General features: G+C 33.5%; 1 protein-coding gene and 1 long non-coding RNA gene across 3 annotated transcripts; one reads left to right on the forward strand and one right to left on the reverse strand.

The window, feature by feature from the left end:
• Positions 1-357: 357 nt before the first annotated feature.
• ana3 (rotatin homolog anastral spindle 3) lies at positions 358-12,703 on the reverse strand. Of its 2 annotated transcripts, XM_003701588.3 has the most exons (32): positions 12,509-12,689; positions 12,253-12,437; positions 12,008-12,178; positions 11,801-11,928; positions 11,478-11,736; positions 11,241-11,399; positions 11,064-11,168; positions 10,479-11,000; positions 10,185-10,405; positions 9,855-10,092; positions 9,577-9,786; positions 9,307-9,513; positions 9,029-9,202; positions 8,802-8,937; positions 8,498-8,722; positions 8,169-8,430; positions 7,927-8,102; positions 7,612-7,854; positions 7,318-7,541; positions 6,953-7,246; positions 6,642-6,882; positions 6,408-6,576; positions 6,111-6,307; positions 5,318-6,048; positions 4,606-4,810; positions 4,307-4,518; positions 4,096-4,236; positions 3,895-4,024; positions 3,347-3,826; positions 2,478-3,208; positions 2,321-2,394; positions 358-1,762 (listed from the first exon to the last, which is right to left on the reverse strand). In XM_003701588.3, exons 1-29 carry the CDS (start codon positions 12,567-12,569, stop codon positions 3,558-3,560), a joined length of 6,495 nt encoding a protein of 2,164 aa, XP_003701636.3. In that variant the 5' UTR covers positions 12,570-12,689; the 3' UTR covers positions 358-1,762; positions 2,321-2,394; positions 2,478-3,208; positions 3,347-3,557. The 2 variants fall into 2 exon arrangements, with proteins under 2 accessions (XP_003701636.3, XP_012136875.2); XM_012281485.2 differs by lacking the exons at positions 358-1,762; positions 2,321-2,394; positions 2,478-3,208; ... (2 more) ...; positions 4,096-4,236; positions 4,307-4,518 and having other exon boundaries at positions 4,612-4,853; positions 12,509-12,703.
• Positions 12,704-13,047: 344 nt separating this feature from the next.
• Positions 13,048-16,095, forward strand: LOC143264406 (uncharacterized). The gene is made up of 2 exons (XR_013038133.1): positions 13,048-14,735; positions 14,813-16,095. It is a non-coding gene; the product is annotated as an uncharacterized LOC143264406 (long non-coding RNA).
• The last annotated feature ends 9,571 nt before the right edge of the window (positions 16,096-25,666 follow it).

Genomic DNA, 25,666 nt, shown 5'->3' on the forward strand with positions numbered 1-25,666 from the left:
ATATTGGTTAAAGAAATTGTGAGCATATGTGATTACAAGTTTCGAAATTTAGGAATATGATCATTAGGAACAAACATGTAAATTAAAAATTTAGAAATATACTTCAAATTGTGAAATAGAGATATTGATTGCAACAAAATGTATATACATTCATATTTTAAAATTGTCAAATAGAGATATTGATTACAACCAAACATATATACATTCATGTTTTAAAATTGTCTAATAGTGATATTGATTACAACAAGACATATGTACATTCATGTTTTAAAATTGTCAAATAGAGATATTGATTACAAACAAAACATATATACATTCATATTTAAAAATTGTCAAATAGAGATATTACAACAAAATACATATACATTCATATTTTAAAATATACAGAAACGTTTCTCCAAAATATTCAGAAGTCTTCATAAAATATTCTCAAATTCTTACAAACAGTTTTACATCATTTCAATTCAATCCATTTTATAGAAGATACATAAGCAAGAAAATAGGACAATTAATTTAATGCTTAATATAAAAGCTATTTATAGACACCAACGAGGTGATAGCTCCGTATCATGACCTCGGTTTTATATTGACCAGAAGAAACGGAAACAACCCGATAAATACAACAAAATTACGAGAGAAACAGGTATCCTCGATCTCATCGTCGACGAAATGAAATTCGTGCGTCACTGTTGCGCGCAAAGTATTACAGCCGTGATATTTTGTTTCTTTACACGCCTCTGTAGAGGCGTGAACAATTTATGAACACTATTCACAAACAATTCTTGCAAGAAGTTGATGAACAGTTTCACTTCTATCTTCAATTCGTCGCCAACATTATCATTTTTATTTAAATTCTTTAAACTGTGTCTCCTCTGCTTTCCTCAATTTATTTCTTCAAAACAATCCCTCTTCTTTAATAAATAGTTTGCACGTTTTCCTGTATATTATCAATATTCATATCGAGGAAATAAATATTCGATTGAATATAAACAAAGAATAACAATTATTCTTGAGAAATTTTTGACGAGAAATTTTAGACAAAAATTTGAGGAATTTTTAAGCAAGCAAGGTTTAGGAACTTGAGGACATTTAGAGACTTTGAGATTGAGGGATCTACGGATATGAATACAAATTAAAAGCTATTTGGCTTTAGAAGTTGAGGATCAAATATGGGAATCAAATGTGAAGACTAAGGAATTTGGGACTGTAAGGATTAGAAAGGAATTTAGAAATTTGTCAAGGTTACGCGTGCATATCTAAAGGAAACGTTGCACCCGAATATACATAATTTCTTGTGGTTTTCTCGCTTCCGTTCGTGTAGATGAAGTTTCCTTCCGTGGCAGACTTTCTTCATCTCCACTACTCGTACACGCTGGTCCCACGGGTCTCTGGACAGGGCCCATGGGATATGCGAAACAGTGGGGTGAGGGACGGCAGATACGCGAACGCGGAGGTCACCATTGACGCAAATCCATCTGGCAGTCACGTGACCGGCCGCGCTGGAACACAATACCAGGCGCACCAGCACCAGCTTTCATTAAATCCGCTCCTCCACGCGTGCATACGGGCCACTCCGTGTTAAATTTCAATATAATTGCAGTTTCTTCTATCTTCAAAATTACAGTGTTTGCCCGTAGCCGAGGGAACTGATGTAGCATAACATTTCATATTTCCAGCTGTGACGCTTCCTTTGTCGACACAGCCTCAGCATGTTCTCTTCTGTCCTATTAAATTCTTCTATGATATTGCTGATCTCACATTTCTAAAATCAAAATTCTGCAATGAGTCTTATTTCATATTAGTTGATATTCTGAACATTCACTTCATTTCAGAATATGTTGATTTGTAATTGAATTTCATATGGGGACAGCATAGTCTAAGTCACATTCTTCAAATTTTAGAGCAGAGTAAATTATAGGTATAAAAGCACTGATTAGGATTTTTAGATGTTCTAAACTATTTCTTCAAGTTGAGTTTAAAACTTTTAATTTAATTCAAGAATACTGTATTTATAAACACCTACAAAATCATATATTTTTTATACCAAAAGTTATCTGAGTTGTCTATAATATATTATTAAGAAGATATTTCTCCTTTGATATTTATTCCTGTAATCAGAATTATATAATTAATCAATAGTTTGATTAATTTGACTTGTTGGCGTCAATCTATTAATTGTGAAGATATAGTAATAAAGTTAATGTAAAATGGGGATTCAATTATGCATTTTATGTAAAACAGATCTGTGTCTGTTAAGATCTTTTTATATCCAACAGCATAATTATTTAAATTGAGTTGTTATACCGGTTTAATTTCTCACCTCATATTTATTGTCCGTTAATCATGGCATCACCGCCATCTAGCGTTACTTGTGTAGGTGTTCAAAAGCAACCCCTGGTAGTTGAGGAACATAAAAGTAGAGAAGGTATTCGAGAAACGACACGACAAGGATAGTATATTGAGAGAGAAACGCAGACCTGTGGACTTGTAGCTTGTAACGGTGCTTTTAGGGTCTGTACGTAAACATTTTTCCTAATGAAAGACAGCTGCACATGACGTGGCCCACCCACGTTATGGAATAATGAGCAATTAACGAGCTGCCAATTGATCGTTCGATGAATGCTAATCGGAACTGAAAGAACTCTTCCGCTACTGTTTCGATTGTTTCCTTCTTCTCAACTCCACTTATAATTTCATTGAATACTTTTAGTTTTTGTACGAGTGGTAGAATTTATTGTTTGAAATTTAGATTTCAGCATTTCAGTATTCCTAAATAATTAGGTTCATAATTATTATATTACACTCCCATTGTTTAATAGTATTCTAAAAATGAAATGTAATCGATGGTTTGTATTCTAGGATCTGTGGAAGTACTGTATTAAATTTTGTACATGTACAATGCAAGTCTTCAGATAGCACATAGATACGCAGTAATTTACTTGAAAATCTTTTTTTATCTGACCCATCTGCTATTTGCACTTTTTGCCTCTTCTTGCGGAGTGACGCACGTACGCACAAAAAATTGTAGCTTTTGCATAGATATCAGATCATTACACCTATTTGTCTGGGGTATTAACCAAGAGTTAAAGTTTCGTAATTAATGGACTGCATAAGGTTAAGCACTCTTTTATTAAAATTCTACCCAAGGATACCATTACCATTATTTACTTTTCTTCTTCTGCGCTAAACGGAAAAACTTGTTGAACATCTAAAATAGAAAACGTTTCGCAACTATAAAATTGAATAAAAATTAAAATGAATATTCTTAAACTTTATTAAATAATCTTTATTATATAATATTTTTAAAAATATCCTATTCGATATTTATAAAAATATAAATATATACCTATATTTTTGAGAGTTATCTCATTTACATTTCATACAATTCATTCGGATTTTCAGTAAAAAACGTATTACAAAATTTGTTGTCACTCTAATTCGTATCCAGTAAAAAAATATTACAAATCTTAGTATTATACTATTTGCTGTAAAAATTGAAAATCTATTATTATATACAAATTCTTTATATTAATTGGTTTACTTAGTTCATATGATCGTTAATCATTCTTCGTGTCTACTGGACTGAGTATTCTTAATACGTATTGTAACATTTTAATTAATTCTTGTTCTTCTTTTCTATCATCTATAGTCAATAATGTAAGTCTGCCTAAAGCTTCCTGAATACTTTGCGAAAAACCAGCGCTTCGAACGATTAATTTTCCCTTCTGATTATTCGATATTAGAGACCATAACATGGATCCAGCGATCTTGATTTCGTTTATGGAACCATTTTTAAATATGTCGTGTACAACGTTGATGAAATCCACTGAAACAAATGTATCATGTAATAATTATTTATAAACGTAGTATGATATTAAGTTATTTAAAACTTACCCGAACTAAGTAATCGCGGTCGATTGGTCATGTTAAATGCCAGATTGCGTAATATTGAAATCGCCAGAATTCTGCTGGACGGGGAAGAACATTTTGATAATTGTAACAAAACATCCAATCCATCAACAGTCTAAAAAATACGACAATTAATTTATAACAGATGTATGTGTAGTAACGTATTCTGTACATTACTTCACTTACCTTTGGTACACATAATTGACCCTCTTGGTAATAAGTGAAGTCAATCAAGAATTCTAAACAGTATAATTCAATTAGCGGCCATGGTTTTGTTCTCTTTGTCGTGACCGGGTGTATTTTTGTAAAAAACTGCAGAAGATTGCTCTACGGATTTTATACACAAAATAAATATTGCTTTAAAATGATGTATTTAAAAAGAGAAGATATAATATACCTTTGAAATTAAAACTCTACATTCGTGGACATGCACAGCGTTCCGTAGAATATGAAACGCAAAATGTAACTTGTGATTGTCAAACATTTGTCCAGCTTTATCTATTTCCTTGCAGACTAACTGTATAATGACATGAATTAAAGCTAGAGTGTTAGGAGTTCTTCTAAGTCCAGTTCCCGGCAGAGTAGTGGTTAACGTCAACGAGTGTGCAGCTGAAGTACATACAGATAATAAACAATCCATTAAACAGGGTACGCAACACAGAAGTTGAAGTTAAATAATAAAAGTTTTAATGGTACCTATAGAACATTTTGTGGTATAAGTTGCAAGCAACTTTAAAGCAGTGGTAGACACGGTTTTGTTCAATGCAACCCAAGCCCACAATTTATGCAACACATCTGCTAATCCAGCTTTTGACAAAACTTCTTTAACTTCAGCACTGCCATACATGAAATTCATTAATAATGTAAAGATAGCATTCACATCGTGTAGTAGTGGATGGATCTGTAAAAAAGATGGTAATTCTTTTCTGCGTATAAGAACGATCCTGGAAATTCCGAATGAATAATATTGTATAATTTCTGAGCGATGATAATGTTGGGAAATCCTGAAGCTGCATACAATCATGGGCGTAGGTAAGGTCCTTTCAACTATTTACCAAATATTTGGAATAAGCATAGTACTGGTGAAGGTAAGACTGTCATAATATTTGGTTGCCACAAATATTTTCAAGTAATTTTTGTAAATGACAGGGTTTTCTTTTTTTATAATATGGAAATTTAGAAATTTAAAAATTCAGAAAATTTTGAGCTGAAGGGTCTGAGAATTTGTATAGAATTTGAAAGTTTGAGACGTGCTTTCCTTATATTTCCATTTTGCCTAGACAAGTCTGCCCGGGCTCCCCTCATGAAAGCCTAGTTACGCCAATGATTACATAAATGCAGACGATTAAAAAGACGTCAATTTAAATTAGATACCTAAAATGACATATCTTGGAATTTCATTACCCACCTTTTTGTCGCGGTCGATTTGATTCTTAAACAGTTCAAAAGGTTGCATGTTTAATCTGACATAGAATTCTTTCAATATCATTAAGGATGTTTCGGGCAAATTTTCTTCTAACGCAATTCGTTTAGCAGTATTTGATATGCACAATAAATTAGTAAGAGCACTTGTGATCAAATCTTTGTCTTCGTTTAACTTACGATTTTTCTTGGATCTATTGTAATTGTGTGCGATGAACAAGTGCAATAAAATACCGCAAAATTCTTCTCCTATTGCGATTTCATTCTTCTCTTCGCCCTCAGCTACTTTATCATAACTTGTTAAGACATTCTCGCTTTCAGTCCCTTTTCTCAAGTGTAAACTTGCACTTCTTAGCGAGATCTTATTAATGTCCGATATTATTTCTCTTAAACTATTTCTATAGTCGCTAGATGAACACGTGAAGGTAGTATCTATTACTGTTTGTAACGAAATATTGCCTTTCCCTAATGAATCTTTCTGTATGTCTTGTGATAGGAGGAACGCAAGGCATCCTATAGCGCTTATCCGAAGTTCCGCATTGGAACTTCTCATTGCAATACAAATGGATGAAAGTACAACTTCCGGAGTGCATAATTCTAAAGCTGCCTGTATTGACTCAAAGTGTTGATTTTCCGTTAGAGAGAGTATAGCTATGAAATTGAAAACCTCCGTCCATAGCCTATCCCGCAGAGATATCAATTGCGCTGTGTCAATAACTGCAAAAATTAAATTGTTACAATTGGATTTATTACAAAATCACGCATTTTTTTTAACTTACTATAAAAATCGCTGTTCAAAAAGGAGAACAACGTGTACAGTGAGTCAGGAGAAAAATTAACTACAACGGTATATTCGTTACTGTGTATGACACAATTTGTTAAAACCGTTAAAATATTAATATACATTTCTAAAATTTCGCAGTAATGTGCCAAATTCTTTTTAGTTTCGACACTTCTAGGCACTTCGTTAATACATCTAAAAACGTAATTATATAAATTAAAAGTCATTAAACATAAAAAAATAATTTTCTCATTTTTTGGAAATAATAAAAGAATGTCATTCATAGCTTACTTACCCAAATAAATATTTATCTATAGAATGTTCATAAATTTGATGAACTACTTCATGTTTTCCTATAAATATCAAATTATTTAACAACCTGCAAACAGCCGTTATCAATGATGGTGTTGCTACTAATTGCAAACAATTATCATTTTCTGTAGTGGCAGACTCTCTTGCTGAAACTGTATGTAATCAATTAGTATAACGCATAATGTTAATTAACATTTAAAATGACATGCATACATACACGGCTGTAATTCATCTTGACAATTATATAGATATGAAATTGTACGCGGCACTAAAGACGTGCACCCGGACTGTAAACTATGAATAGACGGGGCTTTTCCAGTTTCTTGTTCTCGATTACTCGTAAGATCATAGTCCAAAGTTGTAAACATATAAATATTAGAACACAAGACAGTAATCTCATAATAAGTGTTATTTTGTTCCATATATATTAAAATAGCATTTGCTTGCAAAGAGTTCACCTGTATTTGCATTAAACATTTTATTTACGAGTGTTTTTCATTGAAGTGTAAATATTTGCTTCTTACTTACATACTGAAAAGTTACAGAATTGCAATTTTTCACTAAATTGCTAAATGCAAAACATGCTTGTTCTCTAACTATACAGGATTCTTCCCTACTAGCAATGTATTGAAGTAACGTCTGACACAATTCACTCGGCGCCAGCGCTATAGTGTTTAAAAGTTGAGCAGCTGTATGCAAATTGTTTATTAAACCTGATAATAATTGCAAAGCAGAGGCACGAACCAATGGATCTCGATTCTGCCATAACATTGGCAACCAATTTAACGTACGGCCTTCTTCGTACCAAAATACTACAAATGCCTGAGAAAAATACATAGTGCCTAATAATATTTATATAATACTTACATAAAAATATTATAATATATACTTACATTTTTATTAAAATTTATTTGCATCTGATACAATAAATGATTAAGGCATATTATAGAATTTCTGGTTATAGATAAACCCATAAAGCTGACAGTACCAGCACCATGAAAAGATATAATCAGTTCTATCAGTGTGTTACCTAACGATATTAATAGGTTTTTATAATTAGCCCAGTGACATTTTCCAATTAAATATGTTAAACATGTTAACAACCAATCAAGGTAAGCTGTAATCAATTAACATGGAATTAACTTCATTATGCAAAGAGTTACATAACTAATGAAAAATAAATTTACCCAAATTATAAAAATGTTGTTGATCCCCGAAACACAAAGTGGAGACAATAAGTTCAATAAAATGAAGTCGAATAGTTTCGTCCTCATCATCGGCCTGTTCAGGTTTTTCTATCGCTGAGCAGGTACGAGCTAATTTTAATATGGATTGGTGTATGTCTTGATTATCTAATTCGGAATGTTTAAATAACTCTGCTAATGTCTTAGTTATGTTCCTCATTATTTTGTTAGTCCACTTACATTTTCCTAATTAATATAAGAGTATAAATTTCAACATAAATAATGTAGGAACTTTTTATGCAAATGATCGAAAGTTACCGTTCTTGGTAATGTTAACGTAGATTTGTAGAAAATTCAAAACTTCAACAAATAAATCGCAATCTTCTTTACTCGCAGGCTGTGAAATTAAAAATCGCTCAAACGTTTGTTCCCAAGGTAAAAGGCTTATATCTTTCAGATTTTCATACTGTTGAATTTTGTAAAATTTTATGTACCTAAAACAGTTACATTGGAGTGAAGACATAGGCGACAATATTAACAAAATTATTTTAGATATTTACATTGTAAGATAATCAAGTGCGCATAGAACTGAGTCATGTGTCGTCGAATTTTGTATGTTATATAATTGCTGTTGACAGTAATAATAGGGATAGCTATAACGTAAAGTTAAGAATTCATTTTCCTGTATTTTCAGTTTCTCAGATATGTCAGACTCAATAAGGTCGTTCCAGTTTTTCCAAAGTACATTCAAACCATCATTCCATTCCCATACCCAATACTGTTTAATAAATGTTGAAGCTAATTGATTAGAACCATGAAAAACTAAAAAAAGAGAAGTTTGTAATACATTTTTTAAGAGTAATAATAATGTTTATATGGTTTCATTTACCAGATACATCCGAACGTCTGTGCATACTTATTTTCCAATGGAATTTACAAAGAAATGGTAATCTCATTTTCGATACAATAAGATGCGGTAAAGAAATATTTAACTGATTATAGTTCTCGGTATAGTTTTCACCTAGCCTCATGATATATTCGTTGTAAAGCAATAAGCAAAGAAGTTGTGAACCATCAGTCCTCACGCATTCGTTGTTTGGAAATAAAAATAAACCTAGGAAATATTTGCTTTAAACAAAAACTTGAAATAAGCAACGATGCTAATTAATGATTTGACAGATTTTCATACACACTTCTTATTATATTTGAAAGAACATTTTTACTGGTAGATAGATCTTGCCGTATAGAAGGTTCGGTAGATACTAGTAGCTTCAACATAGTAATTATAGAAATGACAGAATCTGGATAATTGATGTAATCCTTTTCAATCTAAAAATTAATCAAGTACGTTTAACGTTGTTATCACAAAAATCTGTTGCACAACTAGTTAGTAAATGCTATAATGTATAATGAAATTTACCAAAGCACTGTCAAATATGTTCAATATAAGAGACACTCCATTTTCAGTGATAAATGATTTATGTAAAGAACAATCCGAAAGCATTACACTGATTTGAACCAATGCAGATTTCCGTATTTTCGGATCTACGTTTGGTTCATTCAGCATTTCGAGCACTGATAATAAATTGCTCCTCTGTAAAAGAAAATATGTTGCATATACATTGCGTGCTTATCAATTGTAGTAATGTTGGAAACATTTCTGAAGATGAATTCCGTATGTATACAAAAGTATGTAACCTGATAATTGCCTTCAGATTTTTTAAGAACATTTTGACGTTCGAATATGCAAAGTGAGTTAAGAGGTAAACCATGTAAAGAAGATAATCTTGGTAATTTCTGAACTGAATCTTTCTCTTTACCAAGAAGCCAAATTAATCGACAAACCGCTTCTTCTCGAATATCATCGTCGGGTGAAAAGAGAAACCTTAAATTGCCTTTTAAGACCTGTCAAATAATAATTTATAGTTGTTTATAAGATTTAAATTTTACTGACTAAATTTATACTACCTCAATATAGGGTAACTGTATGCTAGAAGAAACATCAGGATCAAAAATTTTTGTAATGCATTGACCTAAAGTTGTAGTTGAATTAGCATGGCACTGTAAAAGAGGTAATATTGGAGCAAGAGCTTCTAATGATTTTAACCATCCATCTTCTCCCATTTGTACCCTTCCTTTCAATATATAAACTAATATTTCTTCCGATATTTCCCGTATCTAATAAAATGATGGGTAGTTTATAATTTAGCTACGTTTATTTGTAATGTTTACAAATTTTATCTTACCCTTTGGTCTTCATTTGTTATGCCATGAGAGATTATTTCGGTTAAGACAGACGATTCGAACAAAAATGTCAAGCTTTCATAAGATGATCTCTCTCTGTTATATTCTATTCCTAGAATACTTTTAACTAAAGTATGACATTCTACATATGTTGCATACTGTATATCAGAATCCGCGTTAGCCAATAGACCTAATATTAACTTTGTAGCTAATGCATAGTCTTCATTATTTAGAGAATACCTTCAATAATAAAATAAAAATATATTTTGCTATTGAATTATACTTGAATCAACTAAGTATATCTATAATTAGAATTTAATGAAAATGTGTACCTATTTATATGTTGTAAAAACCTAATAGTTTTTTTTATGATACTAAAATTTTTGTGATAAGATAAACTTAACTTTGAAGCGTATAATGTTTTTAACGCTTCTGAATGAGGTAAATTAGACAGATTTTTTATTATGGATATAGCAGCTTGCATTGATTTTGCTACCACTCTTGTATCATCGAACATTTTTATATACGCAACTTCATCGATACCTTGAAATTGCTATTGAAAAACAATAATAAATTTAGAAATTGCGAATGTAACTTCTAGATTAAAGATATTAGAAGTTACTTACGCGACCATATTCTTGTAATATAGAATGTAGTCTTGGATATAAAAGATAAATAGGAGCGTCCATTATAGCTATACATATTGATGTTTCAAGAGATTTTGGAAAAATAGCGTCCGCTATTTCTAAAGGTACAATGTTACTCAACAGTTTCATTGTAATAGTTACTAGATGCAAATACGTTATTCTAAAATGATCAATAGCACCATAATTTCCAAAATATTCTATTACATCTCCCAGGATGCCAAATAATGATTTCATATCTTCAGTTATTTTTAAAGCCATATCATCGTTACAAAGCCAAATATTTGGCATGACACTGATAATAAGCAATTGTACTAGCTCATATGACAGATCAACCACGTATTTAATATTTCTTAGCGGTAGCGTTGCATTAACGGGAATACTTAGTTGCGAAATAACATGTCTTAATGAATCGATACAAAATGTTGGTATGAACATTTGTTGCAATTGTAAAATAGAATCATCAATGTTTTCTGTCACACTTTGACTTCTTTCACTTGTACCCTAAGTAGAATAAGCAACATAAATGAACGTGAGTATTTTAAAAATTTGTAAATAAGTACATACCGTAGACTGATATGCTTGGTAATTTGCTTCTGGAAATCCTCCATCAGGACTGTCTCTGGTTTCTGAAGAAGGGTAAACACTGGTGCCTAATTTGCCTGCTAATAACTGAAACATTATTTCTGTTAATACATTACATTTATGAAGTACTGTTATTTAGTTTATACTATATTTATGTACCTTTTGCTTTTTATTTGCAATGCACGGTTCACAGTAATAGTAAATTCTCAATCGCAAAGATCTTGTTAACTTAAGTAGTGTTTTCAATACCATTGGTATCACAATTCTAAGATTAACATTTGAATCATCTGTACTAGATTCTAGAAGATTATGCAATATCTGGAATGTGATTTTATACGATTAAATATAAAATATTGAATGCAAATATTTAGTAATCATTAACTTTCTAATACTTACAAGTACTATAGCTGGTCTTTGAAGGAATACTTCTGCCGGGAAGTCTTGCATCATTACATTTGTTATAAATTGACATGTATGTAATATAAGATTTGTATCTAAACTGTTGTTCAATGCTTCTTCGACCGCAGCTAAAACACCTCTATCTGAAGTAACTAAAGGTTGCCATGGTAATACTAGCCATTTGATACCACCTTCTGTAGTCTTAGATATTGGAGTACCATCTCCACAGTCCATTGTTAAATCAAATGGTATTGTACTACAAATCATATTAATATTTTCAAGTTATTTGTGATTATAGTAATTATATTTAAAATACTTACTTATCTAAAACAGAAGGAATATTGTGATTTTCTATATTATGCATTCTACTTTCATTATCTCCATGGTCTTTTATACGGGTTCTATGTTTATCGTAATCAATAAATCCCATTTTTAAGGTGTTATGATTCTAAAAATAAATTTAATAAATCATTTAATTTTTCTGGAATAATATTTATTATTGAATTTGTTAAGGATATATTACACACCTTCATATGTTCATTATTTACTGTTGCCTGCAATCCACCCACATTAAGAATAGTTTCTTCTATTTCGTTTAATTTTTCGTACCATTCTGTACCTAATTTCCTTCTTAATTCATGGAGTTCATTTTGAAATCTTAATTTACCGAATGCATTTAAGTAACTTTTATCACCTGTCTTATAAAATATATTACAATTAATGTAACTTTCTGCACCTAATTATTAATATATTTCAAACGAGTAAGAGATACCTTTAGTAAACGAAGTAATAAGTCTAAAACTTTCTCTGTCTGTGAAAAGCTTTCAAATGAAAACCAATTAAATAGTTTTGTTATTAATTCTTTTTTTACAGCATCGCAATCACAAGTAAATCCAAGATCATATTTCGAGATAATATTGTCTAAAGCTCTTGATCGAATTTCTTCAATAGTATGACCTGAAAGAAATTGAATAGATTTTTGCTTCATTTTTTACATCATTCGGAACAATTAAATTATTGGTATTTACTTAATTTTTTAACGTGTACTGCTGAAATCCCATTCATGTTTGACGTTTCGGTGAAACACATTGAGGTTTCACATTTTAGGTTAATTCTTCCAAAGTTTTTTTGAATATTTCACCGCCAAATATCATGTGCATTACAGATGAACTTTATTATTAGTTCCATTTTCATAAAAATGAACAATTCATTAAAGTCTCAAGTTACAGAACGTACATATTTGCAAATTGTAAATTAATTAATATCATAAAAAAATAGGTTATTGTTATTCCTTAAAAAAACGATAAAAAAGCAATTTAAATTACAATCTCGTCACAATCTCTTGCAATTCAGCCCTAAAGCATATGCACATATGCGACCTCTACTGTTCAAATAATGAAGATTGAGGTGCAGTATGAACGCATGCTCATCTATATATCCTATTATTTAAATTTCCCGCGCACGCGCAAATCCTCGAAATATTCGTTCAATCGAATTTGATGCAGCATCAACACGATATAACACTACTTTGTAAGAGAAGCACAGGTACTCGTTTCATGAAATTTGTGACAGCACTTTCATTCAATATTTTTCGCATAGATTTACACTGAGAAATGATTTAAATAAACAAAGAAAACTGTAGAAATAGTACTTATTTGTATAAAACATTGAGTAGGTGCATTAAATGTATACTGGGGAAGATGGGTAATAACAAACGCACTTTCCTAATGTCGTCGCCTTATGTTAGGTTTTGAATGCGTTGCACTCTTTTATACATATATGTACATATTATGATAGGTCGAAGGGTTGACAAGTAGTGACTAGTGAATAAACACGTAATGTGTATATTCTATGACCTTAAATACGTTCCTATATCGCTACATCTGTATGTCAGTTCGTTGTGAATTCGACGTAGTATTGCACACGTTAAAGAATAAATGAATTTGCACTCTCGCATAATTCGTCAAATGTCGGAATAAAACTCCTCAATTAGAATTAATATTCTTTGTTTTAAATGAATAGTAGAATAAAACTTGTTAATCATAAATAGAGTTAAATATAAAAATTAAAATAATTAGAATCGCACAGCTGGCTCGGAATCTAATTTGAGGGGATAATGGAAACAGTCCCAACACAAGACGGCGACATCAAGAGAAGCAAACAGTGTTTTGAAAGGACCGTTTAATCACCTCACGAAATTTCAAGGATAATAATTCGAAGCACATGCCTTCCGCTAATGGGATTCGTGTGTGGGTATTACAATCGGATTAATCTCACAACACTGATTTACATAATTATGTACACGTCATTTAACTGCATATAAACGTACAAAAGGGATTAAGACTAATCATCGAATCGTTGGTAATCGTCTAGAGAGCATCTCGTTCTTGATAATTCCTTTTAATTATCCCATTTTTATATCTTTCATTCATTCGAGATTTTTTCTTTACTTTACAGAACGAGTCGCTCGAATTACCACGAATTTACAAAGGCAAAGCGTTCCCTTGACAGAAACCAACGTTGCACAATGTTTATTAAAAAATTCTAGAAAAACGTATATTCGATATCGATGACGAAGCAAACGTCTTAAATCGTGAATTGTTCTTTTAAACATGCGAACATATTCTATTTCTTAAAGCTTGTATTTTTACCGCAGGTTTTGAAGTACATTTTTCAATCAAGAAAATAAATTTTACTTCGAAACAATTTCAGTAAAGCGGTCTGTTACAAGGTTCCTTTTTGTATAATTTCACGCAAATTCTCATTTCCATTGTGCTAATCAAACATTCAGAAGGATATTTTGAATGAAATTACAGAAGATGTCTAAGAAAACATATTCTGTTTTAACGATTATAAATTCTTCGTGGCAAAATTGTAGACCTTTATTATTTCGGAATCTAGGCTTCATTTTAGGAATATAAGTGATTAAACATGAAGTGTTCTACTTCCGGTACGCCCCATTTAGACGACTGAGCAAACAGCTGATTATGTGACCGCAGGTGTTTGCATTCACACAAAAGAGCATGTGTAAATACATGGACGTACCCACAGCAAATACTATTCAATAAGAAGAGTATATTTATAATGTATTAGTCCATGTTGTGAAAGAGGGTGAAACAGAAGTCGATCATTTCAAACTGTTTAAACAGGGGATCATGAAAATTGGACCATTGATACTGTTGGATTATTGTATATCAAATAGTGCATTTCGAAATGTAGAACGTTCAACAAAATGGCGGACGCTGATGAACATTTGTGAACTTAATATTTCATTATTTTTAATTTTTTAAATTTTTGACTGTTCAAATTTTTATACGTTTTAACTTTTGCAGATATTGTAGCAGAATTGATCAACTTTGGAATTTGGAAATTTGGAGGTTTGGAAACTGAAGATTTGGAAATATGAGGATTAGGAATTTTGGAGATGTGGAATAGAAAAATTAGGAAAAGAAGAATTTGGAAATTTGGATGGTTGGAAATGGAAGATTTGGAAATTTGGAGATTTGGGAATTGGGGACTAGGGGATTTGGCGATTAGGGATTTTTGAAATTTGGGGAATATGAATATAGGAACTCTGCAGGCTAAGGATTAGGTAACTAGGAAATTCTGTGATTAGGAGTTTGAGGTTAGGAGGATTAGGAGATTATGAATTCAGGGACTAGGAGATTTGAGAATGTGAAAATTTGATGATATGAAAGAACTTTTTGCTACAAAGAATTTACAATCTCAGTCCAATAAGTAAATACATATTTTAAATTTTCTGTTACTAGTCTTAAAATTAATTCAACTGTAATTAGCACAGTGTTACAAAGAATAATGCAAAAAATTATACAGCGACATAAATACGTACATATTTGTATCAATTAATAAGCATTGACTTAAATTCTTCGATTCCGTCGTTACGCAACGGATACAAGCCATTAACGAATACATTAATTCGATCGGAAACACCTGTGGCCATTGAATCAATAATCAACTGGCACCTTCGTTATTCGATAAATTAATAAGATACAAGAACGACGCCTTGTTCGAACGATCGTAAACGGGTACAAACGTTATTGCTTTCGGAATTCCGTTGTTCTAAGTAACATCAACGTGTATCACCTACGCCACAAGCAAAGAAACGTGCGATCACGCGACACCAACTAATTAATATCGTCGTCATTATTAAACGTAACGATATACGAAAGTTTTAATTGTAATTGGAATTCAAGCTGATCGTTCGAGTTTCGTTATTGTTTGCTCTCGTTCGCGATCGAGTAGCGATCATTTGTGGAACATGTACTTTCTACATACGTGAGATTGGTGTATCATTACATTGCTTTAATTGTATAATAATTAACTTCGTGCGAATTTTTCACAAATTTCGTGTTCATTCGTTACGTCGTTATTTTTCCGGGTGACTTATTTTCAAAAATTAGTTAAAAGTTTTGTATCTCTTTTTTGCTTTTTTAAATAACAATATATTTGTTGGGATGAAATAAATAATTGCAGTTGTCGATACTTACACGTTTCTGGTTTTGGGAAAGTTAAGATTGATATTTAAATTATAACTGTATGTTAAAATTATTTAAAAATTTAATATGTAAAATTTGATATGTTTTTCAATATGTAAGCAGAGTTATTCTGTCCTTCCTGTTTTAAGATTAATTCAATACTTTGTGCACCATGTTAAATTTTGCAGGTACATTATTTTTTTTTTTGAAACTCAACAAGTACATCTTTATGTATTCATCTATTTCAGTCAGACAAATTTTGTAGCGTTTAACAAAATTACTTATGCAATTAACTAATTATACTATTTCAATTGAAAGATCTTAACAAATTTGTGAATAACATGGCACCCAAAGGGTTAATTTATTCATCTTACATTTTATACAGTTTCATAATATTTTTGAACTAAACTGGAAGGAAATATGAATTTACAATTACCGATGTCTCTTTCATACAATTCCGTCAAATTTCTGGCGTACAATAAACGCAACAAAGAATTGCACGATGAAACTCGTAACGCCTGAACACGTCTTTCCAACGGATCGAAGCGTGAAACTGTGTTCCTTCTTTTTTTGCCAACTTTTTTATTTTTTTAGTGATGCACCTCTGCATCAGGTCGCCGGGAATCGATTACATCTCTTCCCGACGATGCACCAGCGACGTACATATACGTGTATCGATGTTTAATTTCTCACGGGGCTTGGAGTAAGATGGACCTAAGGTTTGCCGAAATTCCCTTTGCGGTTAGCGCTGAATTAAACACAGACCTTCTATGATATTTTTTTCTACCGTATCTCCATTGCTCATTCTTTTGCAATACCTTCAACAAATTCAATCAAGTTTTCCGTCATTTTTAAAGATTTATCAAAAAACTCGTGCATCTTTTGGTTTTATACAGATGTACAAATTTATTTAATAGGTTTATTTTATATTGTAGTGCATATTTATTTCTGTTAATGTAACTAAACACAAGTCATTAACTTAACTAAATACTATTTTTTAAAAATAATAAAACAGTCAATTCTGTTATGGAAGCTTCATAATTAATTAAAGGTATACACAAGTTTGAGTCTGCAAACTTCATGTTGTGTATAAAACATAATTTAAGCGTCAAAGTATTTGCTTTTATTTTCTACAATATCACTTTTTTTGAAGTAGTTTAATTGAATTTAAAATAAGTATACTGTGTCAGAAAAAGACTATACTTTCTCGACGAATTTAAGAGGGGTGTGTAACAGCTGAGGGATGTTCTTGCACGGTTTTCCTTCCATCTGAAGTGGAAGTTATTTTAGAGATTAGAGGATATACATATAGTTGCAGCGTTTCTGTGTAATGTTTCCGTGCGAAACGGGAAGGCGTATTCTGTACAGCTGCTTTCAATTAATCGCGATTGTGATTAGCGACAAATTAAACGCAGTCTTCGGATGGCTGTAACTAATTAATTTCCAATCGCTAATGACATCCTCGTTAGGTAATCAGTTATGCACAGTCGATATTACTACACGAAAAAGTGATGAAATGTACTTCTGTTTGAAATCATATTTTAAAAAATTTATGGGCGCACAAAAATTTCCATCTTCCATACAGAAATAATAATATTTGTATAACGTAAAAGATATTTTTATACATGTATGCGCAATCGAAATAAATGTAATATTTACAGTATAAATTATACATGTGCATATACGACTATAATAATAATTATAATCAATAATAAACACAGTATTTTTAGAAGTACAAATTTTTTAACCCTACCTGTTCCATTTTTACAAAATTAATATGCAACCATACCGGTAGTTAGAAACGAATTACCGTTTTAAATTATTACGTAATTGAGTGTACTTCATGGAACTAAATAATTTGTTTCCCTCCGCATCAAAAGGTCAAAAGCCAAATATCGACCAAATTTCCAAGAATTTCAATGCATTTATCTGAAATATTTATTCGAGTGTGTTTGATAAATCGCCAACGGTAAGTGACTTCGGAATACATTTTATAAATGGTGCAATGGAGACACGGTAATATCTCTACGACACTTTTGCCCGCCTTTAAAACTATCTACTATCAGTCAAGTATGTCTTCCGGTTCGCTCTACGCAAGACAACTTATTGCTTTTTGTGCTCGCCACTTGTGACCGATACATCAACAAATTATATCTCTTATATCTACTTACAGAGAAGCAAAGAACTTATCGCAATTAACATCGAATAATTCGAGCCACAATAATTCGTCTACAACGAACAATTCGTATAATTGGCATAAATTGTTGAGTCGCGTTCTTTAATTTGCTGAGCAATTTACGGAAATTGTGCTTCTGAAGTCGATCAGAATTCTTCTTCAATAATTAATTACTCCATTATGTAACACTTATACGAATTGAAAGAGTGAAGTCGAAAGGTAATGAAAAATTTGCTATAAATAAATTATATCGATGGTAATGAAATTATATTATTCGCACAAAAATTATTTTATTTATGGACAATCTGTCACAGTGACGTAATAATTCGACGCATGAGACCAGTGACGTAACTAGGATTTTTAAGGTGGAGCAAATTTTGTAGGTTCTTTAAACAGGGTTCATTTTGGTTTCAGATTTTATTTAGGGAATTTCTGAAATGGGAGGTTTGGGAATTTAGGAATTTGGAGATCTGGGGATTTAGGGATTTGGGAATTTGGGAATTTGGGAGTTTGGGGATTTAGGGAATGGGGATTTAGGGAATGGGGATTTAGGGATATGGGGATTTAGGGATATGGGGATTTAGGGATATGGGGATTTAGGGATATGGGGATTTAGGGATATGGGGATTTAGGGATATGGGGATCTAGGGATATGGGGATTTAGGGATATGGGGATTTAGGGATATGGGGATTTAGGGATATGGGGATTTAGGGATATGGGGATTTAGGGAATTTGGGAGTTTGGGGATTTAGGGATATGGGGATTTAGGGATTTGGGAATTTAGGGATTTGGGAATTTAGGGATTTGGGGATTTAGGGATATGGGGATTTAGGGATATGGGGATTTAGGGATATGGGGATTTAGGGATATGGGGATTTAGGGATATGGGGATTTAGGGATATGGGGATTTAGGGATATGGGGATTTAGGGATATGGGGATTAAGGGATATGGGGATTTAGGGATATGGGGATTTAGGGATATGGGGATTTAGGGATTTGGGAATTTACGGAATTGGGAATTTAGGGAATTGGGAAATTAGAGAATTGGGAAATTAGAGAATTGGGAGATCAGGGAGTTGGGAGATCAGGGAGTTTGGAAATTAGGGAATTGGGAATTTGGGGAATTGGGAATTTAGGGAATTGAGAATTTGGGGAATTGGGAATTTGGGGAATTAGGAATTTGGAGAATTGGGAATTCGGGGAATTGGGAATTTGGGGAATTGCGAAATTAGGGAAGTGGGAAATCAGGGAATTGGGAAATCAGGGAATTGGGAAATTAGGGAATGGGGAATTTGGGAATGTAAAAATTTCAGAATCACTGGATTTGGGAACCTATGAATTAGGGAATAGGGATGCAGAAGCTTGAAAATTAAAAATTCGAAAACTTGAAAGTTCAAAAATTTGAAGATTTCTAAATTTTCAATAATTTCAATGTAAAGCGCTCCACCCCATATTTAGAAGGAACCAATTAGCTACGTCACTGTACACAACAACAAAATGAGCAAAGACGATCGAAGCAACGAGACGGATTCGTTTAATTCGAGTGCTTAGAATGGAGGTTCTAGATGTTCATCGTGTCACTATATTAACCCTTTCCCAACTATCCACGATCCTTATTTCATCGCTCCTCCATTTACCTACCTCTTGAAATATCGTATTTTCGTTGTTAATTTAACAACTCGTCCAAACTGATCAGAAATACGGATCGAGTCAATATCCTTAACTCTTCTCGTGTAATCAATCGTGTACTTAAAAACGACCGCTTAAATCTACATCGGTAACATTCAAAGAATCTACCCGTTAACGACGAAAATTACAATCCACGAGACGACTTTGAACCCCTAAAAAATATCGTTATATTTCTATCTTTTATTTTTTTTTCAAGATTTTTGCTCTGTTTCGGAGACCACGAAAGTCATGCATCTTTTACAATTTTTTTCGTTTTTGATTTCTTTTACGGATCTAAACTTGATTCATAAGTGGAACAAGTTTACGAGAAGGGTTAAGACGTTAGCAGCGAAAGGGTTAAGGACAACGAGCCGGATGGACGATCGTATATGCAGTTAAACAATCGGATTCACGACGTTAACCGTGACCTAACGAGTTTCAAGTAACAATGCAATAATTAGGGAATTAATAAGACTCCCGTAGGGAGGGGAAGGGAGAAGTTTTATACAAGGACCTAATAAAAAGGAAAGGAAAAGAGTGGACGTGACGTTAGGAACAAGTCCTTCTTTCCACCCTTTCTCCTCTTCTCCCTTCCGTTCTTAAACATCTATCGAGGTAAGGAGAAACGTGGGTAATCACGACAGGAAACACATACACGGTATACGCTATTATAAAAAATAATAAATATGAATTACACGACCGGAAACACGTCGCGGAGATCCACGATCGCGTTCCCGTTTTAACAATCGTAGGACATCGACAACGATATATCTTTCATGTATTTTCTGTCTGTGTATGCGCGTGTCGGCGAAAATTTCGTTTCTTTATTTTACGAGACATTCTTTCATTTCACTTTTTAGAATGGTTTATAGATCGTTTTATTCTGCTCGCCGATGAAAGACGAGCAAAGACGCCATTTTGCGCGCTGTGCGGTGCAACGTGGGCTTCCGTGGATTAAGGAAAAGCACAAGAAATATCCTACCGTTCTCCGTATCTGTCTTTAGGGAGGTCCTTTCTGTAAAATCGAAAGCAAATAGGAGACTTCTTTGACCTTTGTTAATTGAAGGAAGCCCACGCTGCACGTAGTGTAGTGGTGTACATAGTGTCCGTGTGGGAATAGATACATTAAATACGTAGAGAACTAAGAGCTATCTATGACATTTTAAAATACTGTCTGGATCTTTGTCGATAGAGTATCGTCCCCCATTTTATCTTCGGTTCAACGTCGCTGTACATTTTACGACGATCGCGTGGATCACGATCTACCTTCGTCTTCGTCCGCCATTTTGTCCGCTATCCACGCGATCGCGATTTTCGTCTTAGCAAAACCTTATTATATTCACCGATTTTGTATATATATATATTTATATGCACGTGTATATATATTATATAATACATATATATCTTGTATATACAATATATCAATTTTGTATGTATATTATGTATATAAGATGTGGTAAACGTGTAATAAATTAGTTGTTAACGTTGTCGTTTCACGTTTGTTCACCCCTCACGCCCCCCACCCCCCACATTTTTTTGTTCTTTATAATTATAACTTATATCGCGACTCGTTTATAATAACTAGTGATATGTATTCGTTTTGAACTATAGCGTTTAGTTGATACGGCCCTAAGTCGATCGTTGGATCTTCGACAATTTCAGGGATCGATTTTAAATGAATTTAATATTTGTTCTGTACTATATCGGTCGAACTTCTTGAACTTCATTGAACTCGCTTGCCGTTTGTCACGGAAACATCAATAAATTGCGGAAGGAAACGTATCTTCATTTGTATTGGAATTATGCAGAATTATCTGGTATTTTTAAACCGCTTGCGAGGAAGAATATTGGAGGTGAATCAAGAATACTGGTGACCCGGAATATTTTGGTATACACAATGTTCTATATAACTGGTATTTTATTTTCACATATGGGATTTTGAAATTTTGGGAGTTTGGGAATTTTGGACGAATGTGAAGAGTTGGTCTTTTGGGGGCTGAGAAATTTAGAGACAAGGCAACTTTGGGACTTTTGGAATTTGAGGATTAGGAACTTTGAGGACTTGAGAATTTAGGGAATACGAGAATTTGTGGATTTGGAAATTTCTTCAATTGGGGGTGTGAGAATTTGGGGTTATAGAAATTGAGGATGTAGGAATTTGGGGGTATAGAAATTTGGGGACGTAGGAGTTTGGGAAGCTTCGAATTTGGGGATGTTGGAATTTGGGGTTCCCTGAATTTGGGGTCGTAGGAATTTGGGGGCGAAGGAATTTGGGGGCGCACGAATTTGGAGGCGTAGGAATTTGGAATCCTCCGAATTTGGGGACGTAGAAATTTGGGGGCGAAGGAATTTGGGATCCTCCGAATTTGGGGACGTAGAAATTTGGGGGCGAAGGAATTTGGGGGCGTAGGAATTCTGGATCCCCCGAATTTGGGGATGTAGAAATTTGGGGGCGAAGGAATTTGGTGGCGAAGGAATTTGAGGGCGTAGGAATGCTGGATCCCCCGAATTTGGGGACGTAGAAATTTGGGGGCGAAGGAATTTGGGGGCGTAGGAATTTGGGATCCTCTGAATTTGGGGGCGTAGGAATTTGGGATCCTCCGAATTTGGGGACGTAGAAATTTGGGGGCGACGGAATTTGGGGGCGAAGGAATTTGGGATCCTCCGAATTTAGGGTCGTAGGAATTGGGGATGTAGAAATTTGGGGATGTAGGAATTTGAGGATATAAGAATTTGGTGCCATTTGAATTTGAAAATTTAGGAAACATCTCCTTCCTAAATATACAGTTACTCCCCAATTTTCCGCAATCCTCAAATTACTAATATCTCAGAAATAATTTTAACCCCATTCAAAGTTACAAAATCCGTTTCCAAACTTGAAAGATTCCAGAGGAAGAAAAAACAATTGAAAGTCGCGGAAGGAATTTGACGAACAGATTTAGTGCAGGCTGCGTGCAGGATGATGCAAATTTCGCCAGGTTAGCCCTTCGGCGTTTTATCGAATCAACCTTCGGCCGATTAGGCGGACAACGATTTTTAACGGGTCATCGCACAATAGCCTTTTGTGTCGTGTCAAAGGCCAGCCAACCTCTCTCGGGGACCTCCTCCTCTCTCGTGAAAATGCGAGTTGAACAAAAGTGGCATTGCCTCACGGCAACCTCTCTCTTTCTGCCTGGCCTTTTTCGATAAAATGTCCCATTGTTGTGTTCTCCGGTCTTTCTCGTTCCTCAAGCATTCATGTTTTCCTCTCGTTCCCGTTCCCGCTGGTTCGCAATCGACGCCGATTGCTATCGTTTCGCGAGCCCGCTTTTTTATTTAGCACGTGTTCGCTTTGGGAATAAAATTCTACTCCTCTCCTTCTTCGACGAGCTTTGATCTATCTATAGTGGTCTTCGAGCCACGTAGCGTGCGTTCCTTTTTTTGACAATTGTTTTCGATACCGCCCCAATTGATTGGCGTTTAAAGTATTCACCACGGATGACGTGCTAGTACGCTGTATCTGTTTGGTATTAGTGACGTATTGACACGGTAAATACTGTTCGTCATTTTCGTGAATGAGGTGATGATACTCCTGCGGTAACTAGAGATAACTAGAGATAATTAGAATTTTTATTTAGGGGGAGGCCTGTCAAGTTCTTTCGGGAAATTATTTTTGTACAACTGGGGATTTGAGAAACTATAGGGAGGGGATTTTGAGATTAGGGAACTAGAGGGCTAGAATGTTTGGGGAATATGGAATCTGGGACTTAGGGAATTTGGGAATTTGGGAGTTTGGGGATTTAGGGATATGGGGATTTAGGGATATGGGGATTTAGGGATATGGGGATTTAGGGATATGGGGATTTAGGGATATGGGGATTTAGGGATATGGGGATTTAGGGATATGGGGATTTAGGGATATGGGGATTTAGGGATATGGGGATTTAGGGATATGGGGATTTAGGGATATGGGGATTTAGGGATATGGGGATTTAGGGATATGGGGATTTAGGGATATGGGGATTTAGGGATATGGGGATTTAGGGATATGGGGATTTAGGGATATGGGGATTTAGGGATATGGGGATTTAGGGATTTGGGAATTTAGGGAATTGGGAATTTAGAGAATTGGGAAATTAGGGAATTGAGAAATTTGGGGACTAGAGAATTTGAGAACAAGAGAGTTCGGTGGCTGGAGTATTCGACGAGTGGGGAATTTGTGGTTTGGGAAATTCGGAGCTAGGGAATTTTTGCGCTAGGTTATTCCACGTTTAGGGAATTCGGAGAATAGGGAAATTTAGGAGAACGTAATTCAGAGCTAGGAAACTTTTGGAAGAGGTTATTCCACGCTTAGGGAATTTGGGAGTAGGTAATTCGGAGCTATGGAATTTTTGGACTAGGTTATTGTACGCTTAGGGAGTTTAGGAAAATAGGGATATTTGAGAGTAGCTAATTCGGAGCTAGGGAACTTTTGGACTAGGTTATTCCACGCTTAGGCAACTCGCAAAATAGGGAAATTGGAGGGTAGCTAATTCGGAGACAAGGGAGTTTGTGATCTGACGAATTCGAAGCCTAGGGAATATTTACATCGAGGTATCCGACGTCTAGGGAATTTTTAGTTTAGAGAACTTGAAGACTGGGAAATTTTAAGACTAGAGAAATTGATTACTAGGGAATATAGAGATTAGAAAATTTGGGGATTTGTGAATTTGAAAATTAAAGAATTTAAGGACAAATTTTGGGAGCTGGAATATTAATTTTTGGTTAAGTTAGGTTAGGTTTTAGGGTGTTACTGAACATAAATATCATAGGCAAATAAAAAAAAACAAAATGGCTCAGGTAATTTAGTATTTTGTTCCTCAAATAAATTTCCTTAACTTTTTATTATACTTAATGACTATTATATTTAATAAAAGTTTGATTAACCAACGTTTGATATTTATAAATCCGTCTCTTCTCAACTTTGACATTTACTATTATATTGCATATCCATAACAGAATATTTCTTCCTTTATTTCTTTTGATTACTTTTACTTTCACAAAACTTCTCAGAAAAACTACAAAAGTGAATCAAGATAAAAATAAAATGTAATCTTTATTCTAAGGTTAGGTTGAATGTATTTATAATAAACTTTCACCCCGTTTAAAATTATCGGCAGAACAATGTACTCATACTCTACTTTATCGTAGATTCACATATCACAAATTGTAGAAGTGTCCTAATATTTATGGACGACAGTGTAAGTCCTGCATAATCGAATACGACACGAGGAATTTGCAATCACAAATACTTTGATGTATGCGCAAGCTCTCTTCGCATTGCAGATTTATCTTGAAAAGAAAACCGTCCGACAGAAATACAGAGAACAGTACCGTGAAATAGTTGTGGGAATTCGTATGAAAATTGCAGAAATATCTCGACGGGTTTCAATCCCTCTATTATGTACATACGTTTATCCGAGGATATAAACAAATTATATTACTGGCAAGCAAATTCAATTCACATACTTATTTTTCACACACCTAGCTAAAAATTGCTGTTTAAACTGTGTGGTTCTTTGACCAAAAGTAGTTAAATTGTTGGTCTTATAAATATTAATATTTGGGCTAAACAAAAGTTCCAATACAGCATAATTTTCGATCATTTTCATATTCAGTTTGTATTCAGTGCATACATATTAATTATAGTACTTCGATACAAATATTCATACAATAACTCAATGAAAAAATTGATTCTATTCTACAGAAAATTGAGGAAACATTTTAACATTAAACTTAACAAAATACATACTTACATTGAAATTAAAAATAAAGTTGAAAAATAAATAAACAAATGATGAAACATTAATTCTGTACCTTCATGAAG

The sequence above is a fragment of the Megachile rotundata genome, chromosome 4 (genome assembly GCF_050947335.1).
Source record: "Megachile rotundata isolate GNS110a chromosome 4, iyMegRotu1, whole genome shotgun sequence".
Taxonomy (NCBI): domain Eukaryota; kingdom Metazoa; phylum Arthropoda; class Insecta; order Hymenoptera; family Megachilidae; genus Megachile; species Megachile rotundata.